This window comes from Centroberyx affinis, unplaced genomic scaffold, assembly GCF_046629955.1.
Source record: "Centroberyx affinis isolate AG114_WGS23_722 - 3 ecotype Tasmania unplaced genomic scaffold, CSIRO-AGI_Caff_v1 ptg003059l_1, whole genome shotgun sequence".
In the NCBI taxonomy this organism is placed as follows: domain Eukaryota; kingdom Metazoa; phylum Chordata; class Actinopteri; order Beryciformes; family Berycidae; genus Centroberyx; species Centroberyx affinis.
This window is the reverse complement of record NW_027281146.1, coordinates 77,665-85,925: the sequence shown is the minus strand read 5'-3', so window position 1 is coordinate 85,925 and position 8,261 is coordinate 77,665. Positions and strand designations below refer to the sequence as shown.

The following is an 8,261-nucleotide window of genomic DNA, read 5'->3' as shown; positions in this document are numbered from 1 at the left end:
ACAATGGTCCGCACCTCAAGGACCTTACCTAGTTTTACTCTTTACAGCAGGCCTGTGAGCCAAACGCTGACTATTATGTTTAGCAACAAATATAACAGTTGCTGTTCAGGTCATCAGTCAAGTCTCTGGCCTGTTACATCCAACCATGCAGCCTGAGGAGCTTTATGCTTTCATAATTGGCTCACAGGTTATATAGGCTAATATTGTAGCCATACTACGTAGTAATATTGATTTTTAACAGTCAGTAAGTTTTGTCAAAGCCCTCTTGGAGTCTATAAATCAGATTTTTAAATAGACCTAAGTTTCACTATTTCTATTTGAAATGTAGGCTATCAGTTGTCCTTGATCTGCAAGTTTCCTCACGGCGCAATAGTGTTTCTCAAATCATTAACAGCCTCATTATTATTAGTAGTAGCCTAGTATCAGTAGTAGTGCTAATAGACTAGTAGTAGTACTAGTAGTAGTAGTTGTTATCATTATTACTTTTATCATCATCATCATCATTATTATTATTATTATTATTATTATTATTATTGTTAGGCTTTTACTATTGTTGTTAATGTTGTTGTTAGGCTTTATTTTTGTCATTATAAGCCTCTACCTGCAAATCGGAGTGGAGATCACCAATTTGTTCGGTTGTAGTTATTTGGCATATTGCCTATTCAGGTTGAAGACAGAAAGTGTAGGGAAGCCAATTGCTGGAGAAACACCCCCTCACGCACTCCCACCGCACCCTATTGTCAAGGTGTAGTGCAGGTGTAATGTGTACAAACAAGTGCAGTCACATTCCTTCCGCATACACGGGAAACTGTAGGCTAGGTGTTGTTTTCCTCGAACTAAATAATTTACAGTAGGCCTACATTTTTCCTGGTAGGATACAATTTAATTTATAACATTTCGACTTTTTCCGCACCTCGACTTCTTCAGTTCTTCACGGGGCAACTGAAAATTCGTAGTAAAAAAAAAAAAAAAAAACTTGTAGGTGATCTTACTAGTCGTTTGGCGGAGCAGCGGAATTAGCCTATACAGACCTGCAAGGCGAGCAGGTGTATGGAAAATGTGATAAAGCCTCAGAGCCGACAGGCCGCCAGAGGAGTTGAGGAGCTGGCGGGTTGGTGGTGAAAGTGTTGGTGTCTGTAGCGAAACTATGACCGGTGTGGCTCCATGCAGAGATGTGGAGTGTAATTATTGTTCTTTACCTCGGAGCTGTAAAATATACAGGTAAGCTGCATGGAACTGCTAAACACTAGCTGTTATTGCTATTACTAATACTACTAATACTATAGACTATAACTGTTAGGCCTACTATTATATAACTATAACTAATACTGATAACTATTTCTATTACTTTAAACATTAACATTGCTATTATAATAGCAAGGTTAATTGATCAATTAATGTTAATTCCAGTGCACAAGTTCTCTTGTCCTTTCCCCCTGGTAGAGGAGGTAGTCAGCTCACCGCATACATTATTGTACATTATTATGGTTATTGGTTGGTTGTTTATGTTTATTATTATTGTTAGTTGGCCACAGTGATTGGTCAGGTACTGGCGACCCCACCAAATACATGTAGGATGTGCTGCACTTGTTTGATTATGACATGAAGTGACATGCTGCATATTCATGAAATCATTTTGGTTGCTAGCCTTTATTGACTCATCTTATAGGCAGGATTTACACAGGCAGTATTGATTAAAATCTTACTGGTGCAGATCTGACCTTAAAATGACTAAATCAGAGAGAAACCATGTGGAATCTCTTCTTGCCCAGTTAGAATTAGGTTGTTAATCCCAATGAAGTATCACAATAAGTAGCCTACAGTTTCATTATTGCAACCTGTATAGATCTAAGCACAAATTCACATCGGACCAAGCTGTATACAGCTTGGTCTGATGTGCGTGTGAGACATTGTCACACCCTCTATGAGTTAGGACCAAAATGGGTCACAGGCCTTTTGGGTTCCTACATGACAAGAATACTATGTGTGGAGCACTAGTAACCTGAGTCCCAGGATGAGACTTACTTTAGTCAATTTGTGTCGCAGGGGCTGAAAATTATTTGGTTATATGATATTGTATTGTAAAGTATTTAATCACGCAATGATTTGCAAACTTTTTCCACAAGTCAACAAAGGAAATTTTGGAAATAGTATCAAAGCACACCTTAGGACCCAGACTCACTAATGTTGTTATTATCTGGGAACCCACAAGAAACATGGCAACGTCCCATTCTGGGTCCTGAGCCATAGCTTAAGAAGCAGTGGTTTATAGAGGTGGCTTGCAGCTGATATGGAAGGTGTTTATGAGTTGTCACACGGTCTGTAAAAGAGGAAGTTCAAATGGTATGCTGTAAAAGCTGACTGCTTGTCCAATAATCAATCAGCAATCTAGCCTGACAATCAGTAAATCATCAGTTAGTTAGTCACCCAGCCTGCAAGTTAGTTAAAGCTGCTTATCCAAAATGGGTCAACATCACACTCCTCAAATAGCCTACTGTAGTCAAACAAAAAGTCAGTCATTCATGATCCCTTTCTTATATAGTCTGCATTTTGTACTGATGAACATGAGTTTAGCTGTGTATAAATTAGCAGTGTGCCTCTTATCTCTGTCACTCTTCCTGATCTGTTTCTCCCTCTCATTCTTTCTCTCTCTGTCACTTTCTGTTCCTCTCTCATTCCTTCTGTCTCTGTGGTTCCAGTCTTCTCCTCTCCTCCCCGGCCCATCGATGTCATCTTCTCTTCTCTGAATTTGAGGAATGTGCTGCAGTGGCATCCTGGGAATGACACAGTGCCAAACACACACTTCACAGTGCAGTATGCCATGTAGGTACTTCCTGATCGATAGATAGATAGATAGATAGATAGATAGATAGATAGATAGATAGATAGATAGATAGATAGATAGATAGATAGAATTTTATGTATTGTGGTCCTTTTTTTCCTTCCCAGCTACGGGGACAGAGTGGAGGGCAGCGGACGGTTGCGCTGGAGGGCGGTGTGGCAGTGTAGGGATACGGTGCGGACCTGGTGCGATCTGACCAATGAGACGTGGGACCTGGAGCAGGCATACTACGCCAGGGTTCGGGCTGTGGGCAAGAGAGGAGCCTCCAAATGGGTGGTGACAGAGAGTAGATTTCAACCAAAGTCTGACAGTAAGTTAAAGAGACATTCTGCCTAAAAATGTGATTTCACTAGCCAATATATAAAGAGTGACAGACACACAGAGGAGGATTGGACCAAAGACAGACAGTTAAGATGCCTCTACCTTTAATATTTAAATGAATACACCAACTTTTTGAGGACATTGGTAGCTTGCTGTGGTGTCGGTGCTGATGCGTATGGGATGACGCTTTGCTAGCTTGTGCTTTCCACTAGTTGTACAATATACCAAAGCAATAAAAAATATTTTTGTCTCCATACCATCCACCTCTACAGCGAGTTTTGGCCCTCCGTTGGTTTCTGTGGCGATGGAGGAGAACAGTGCCATCATCAGTCTGAAGGGGCCAATGAGACATCAGCTTGACAGCCACACCCCAGAGGTTCCCATGGCAACACTCTACCCACAGATGACCTATGAGCTCTCTGTCCACATCGCCCGCCGCAACCAGACGGTGAGTAGAAATGATTAGAAATCCCGGCTTGTTCGTATATAAACTGTACAGCAGCTTGTTTCAAATATTTACACAAAAGTAGGTGAATTTGAATTATCTTTGCCAGACCATTGAACCAATATTTGGTCTAATCTGTAATGTGTGTGTGTGTGCTTGTGTGTGTGTCCTGTGTGTGCATGTATAAATGTGTGCAGCGTCATTTCCCAGTGGCCTCCAGTCAGTATACATATCGTCTGATGGAGTATGACACGGAGTACTGCTTTTCTGCCAAGACAAAATTCCTCTCCATGCCTGTCCCATGCCAACCCTCGGCCTGGCACTGCGTCACCACGCCACAGGGTACAACAACAGTGTGTGTGTGTGTGTGTGGACATTTCTCTCCGTTTGACAAGTAGAGAGGAATGTGATTAAACACAAAAAAGAAGGGAGAGAGATACAGAGAATTTGTGTGTTGAAAACACCTTGTGTGTGTATGGGTTTGTTTTGTGCACACAGTGATTGCAAAATGGGCATATTATAATAAAACTTTGCATGTCCAAAATGTCAACTTTTCAGTAACTAGGAAAAACAGCCTAATTTTAGCTTGAAGACAATGTATTTTTTTACATCATTATTACACTTTTATGACTTGTGTTAACAGGGATCTGTGCTAGGATGTAGTCATTTTTGTTTGTAGCCTACAAGTAAAAGTAAAGTACATTATCCAGTTTATTTTGAAAGGGTTTCATAAGCCCAAGAGATCCGAGAATTTTCAAGCATGAAATTCTTTAACAGAAGTGAAACATGAAAATCACCAAAATTTCCGTTACAAGGATACATGTAGCTGCAATATCTTGTGTTTCATCTTTGTGTTTAGTTCTTGTACTGATGTGAACATAAGTATATGTGTGTGTATGTTGTGACATGTTCATCTTTGTCTCCCCTCGACTGCCTGATTGACTCGTCTCACTCGTCCCCCTCCAGACCCTGTGATTGGCCAGCTACACAGGGTGGTTGTGGGTATTGTGGTTCCGACGGTCTGCATGTGTATGCTGGCGGTGGCTGGCTACCTTCTCTGTCGCTCACTGAGGGGAGAAGGACAAAAGAAGCCGCATATACTGGTAACACACACACACACAACATGAACACACATTTATATTGATGTATATATGTATTCGTTATTCATATTAACTTAGTATACACTAGCGCAGTAAAAACACAAACAAAAGTTGATATGTTATTGACAGAATCTCTTCAACTCCCAAACAGTCAGAAAACTCTGGCAATTGAATTAGTTTTGTTGGCTGTTCTGGCGTTTACTAAATTTCAAACATTGAAAGACTAACTCCTGCAGTCCAATTTAAACATAAATCTTGCTACACAAATCCAGCTATCCTTACAAATTACACACTGATTGGCCTAGTGGCCTAATCAAGGGTAAAAATTTTAAACTCAAATGTAATATCTCAGAAATCACTTTTTTTTGTTGAAAGTTTTGATGAAACTTTGGAGGGAGGACACATGTTGACACTGTGTATGTGTTTAAAAACATGACACTGTTGGCCTGATGGAGGCACTATAGTTTGATGAAACTTGGAGGGATGATGCATCTTGTTACTGATTGGCCCAAGGAGTACCTGCATCATTGTTTTTCTCATGTTTCAAAAGCTAATGGTCAGTCTTTTTCTTCCATCCTCCGCCTCTATCAACCTCCCAGGAGCTGACTAAGTTCCACTCCCCTCCTCTGACGTTTTCCCCAGAGGTTACAAAATTCATCCTCATCACTCCGCACTCATCCATCAGCAGCAAGCCACCGCCGGTCACATCGGACCCCACGTGCCCCAAGCCACAGCTACCGGCCCCAGTTCTCCCGGTTCACTTTCCGAGCTACGCCCTCCAGAACCTGCTCCCGGAGCCCGAGGCACCCTGGGAAAATGAGTCTGTGGACTACGGATTTGTTGAACAGCAAGGAGAGGAGGGAGAGAGAGAGTGGAAGAGTGACGGAGGGGGAGATGGGGATCATTCGGATGGCAGGGAAGACGGAGCGAGAGACAGTTGTGAGAGGAATGAGTCGGGGGGAGAGAACGATCATTCCGCTCAGGCGAACCCCTACCTCCCGCAGAAAAAGCAACACACACACACACCAACACACACACAGGCAGAGACATTCAGATTTGTACAGGCGCACACACGGTCGCAGGTACAAACGTTACTGACTCAAACTCAGGCATCACGAAAAGCTCTTGAGGGGGGGATAGAGGGAGAGCTGGAGGAAGAGAAGGAAGATAGAGCGTGTTCAGGTTTACGTATCAACAGAGACCCCCATACTGGCCTCTTCCATATTCCTTTACTTCCAGAAACGGTGAAGGGAAGAAGAGATGGAGTGATAGATGGAAGGGTGGAGGAAGGACAGGATAGAGAGGAAGCACCCCTTCTTTCCCCTTACGCCTCGCAGCACGTCGAGGACACGCCTACCTCCCACACCGGCCAGTGGGATTACATTTCCGACAACTACGCTGTTCTGAGATTGGCTTCAGATCAGGAAATGGAGGAAGAGGAGGAAGAGGAGGAAGAGGAGGAGGGAACCAATTGCATTAATTGGGATCCTGAGACCAGGAAGCTAGTGTTGCCACAGACGGAGACAGAGAGAAAGAGGGAGGGAGGGATGGGACGAGAGGAGGAGGAGGAGGAGGAGAGGGAGTTGAGGTTGGAGAGTGTGTTAGTGGGACAGGAGTCGGAGGAAGAGGCAGAGACGGAGAGAGGGATGGAGAGAGGGAGGGAAACGAGGTGGGAGGCAGACGATATTCTGACCAACTGGAACCTAGTGATCCCCATGGACCAGTAGGCGACACAGATGATGACATTTTCCCCATTATTATAAGGGGAAAAACCCTAACAGATAAAGCTCTTCTTCTACACTCATCTACCTTTTTCATTTTAATAACCAATACACATCAGGATGAGCCAGTTACACTTTGGATCCACACTTGATAATAACAAATACAAGCACTTAAGTAGCAGGATTTTATTCATACCTCTATTGTACTGTTATTACTTTATTATTATTTCTTGATTACACTTTATCTTTACATTAAGCCTTGAACAAATCACACAACGTAATGTGAATAATTATGAACAAATCACACTATGAAGGAAATTATCTTAGATTTGAGCCAAGGCAGAAGTGTCACTGGGGTTTACATTACAGTTAGATCGAGGCATTCCCTATGTAATTGTGCTTCATATTGAGTCAAAGCGCTTCTGAGATATTAAGCTTGTCCTATGGCAAAGTAGTTTTCAGGATGAAGGTGGAATCTTCCAGAATAACGATATTAACACCGAATAGTTTCACGAGCATGAAAACAATGTAAACCATATACAGTCCCGTGGCCGTTCCAGTTGTCACATCTCAACCCAACAAAGCACTTATGAAGCACTATGAGATTTTCTGGAGCGCTGTCTGACACATGGTTTGCCAAAGCCGTCATCAAAACACCAAATGATGGAGTTTCTAGTGGAAGAATGGAGTCGTATTGAAGCCGTTCTGGTGATTTGGGGTGGCTCCACACGCCGGGAAGACACTTTATTCTGGTATTTCCTTTATTAGGGACAGTGACCTGCCAATTCTATGTGACTACAGTATAGGTATTCCACACCCATGTTTTCTTGATCATGTTTTATAGCAGTAGGTGGAGGTATTTTAGTTTTTTGGTTTTGTTTTAGTCCCAGTTCTGGTTCTAATGCAGGTTGTAGCACGAAAACTGTTCTTGGAATACAAAACATCGAACTGATAGTTGTTTGTATTTTGGGGGTTAATTTTTGATGGATTATGATGTCTTTCATTTAGCATCCTTGCTGTATTGGCCCACTGCTGAATACATATCAAGGAAACACCGGTGCTCAGAGATACAGAGTTTTTCTTTGTGATTACTTTTTATATTAAATGAAGGACAAAGCTATAGCACTTTACTCTACACTCTGTCTACATAATCTATAGATTTTCTTAATATTATGAAGTTGCCTGATCCATGTGATGGTATTCTCTGTGCCTTTTTATTGAAAAAAAAAACAGGGACAATCAGTTAACATTTTAGCGTTATTTTTCTATTATTATCGTCTGTTTCTTTTCAGAAAATTGTGAACAAACTACTGTATCTCCTCTGAGTTGAGATTTTTTTAAAAGCCCCTCAGGGTGTTTTAGGCTGTCTAGTGAATAAATGATTACATCTCTTCTTTCTGTATTTGTATCTCTTCTATGTTTTATCACTGTGCAAATAAACTTCACTGAATAACCAAGAAATTACTTTCAGTTCTTCTTTTTGTAGCTTTGTTCTTCGTTGACAAGACTGCTACACAAATACAGTATATTCTAATGAAGGAAATCATTATTTTTCAGTTTTTTTTTATCATGTTGTTCTTTTTTCTTAATTCTCTTCTTTTGCTGTTATTTCTGGCATAATGAACTACTGAAAATGTCATGTGTAGGAAGCTGTGATGACACATTCTAGCAGAGAAATTCTTTTATTTCATGTTTTAAGATGCTATGTGTAGGAGTTTCTCTTTCATGTATCACTTTGATGGTGCCTTTTATCCTGGTAAACCCCTCACACACCCACAGGTATCTGCATTGTGTTTTCCTTTGGTCTTCTTTGTGAGTTCCTGGAACTGATT

The 8,261-nt window shown here is 41.5% G+C and overlaps 1 protein-coding gene across 1 annotated transcript; it reads left to right on the top strand.

The window, feature by feature from the left end:
* Positions 1 to 805: 805 nt before the first annotated feature.
* il20ra (interleukin 20 receptor, alpha) lies at positions 806 to 8,205 on the top strand. Its single transcript, XM_071537506.1, has 7 exons — positions 806 to 1,221; positions 2,700 to 2,823; positions 2,950 to 3,152; positions 3,436 to 3,611; positions 3,806 to 3,950; positions 4,575 to 4,711; positions 5,308 to 8,205. Exons 1-7 carry the CDS (start codon positions 1,173 to 1,175, stop codon positions 6,433 to 6,435), a joined length of 1,962 nt encoding a protein of 653 aa, XP_071393607.1. The 5' UTR covers positions 806 to 1,172; the 3' UTR covers positions 6,436 to 8,205.
* Positions 8,206 to 8,261: the final 56 nt, after the last annotated feature.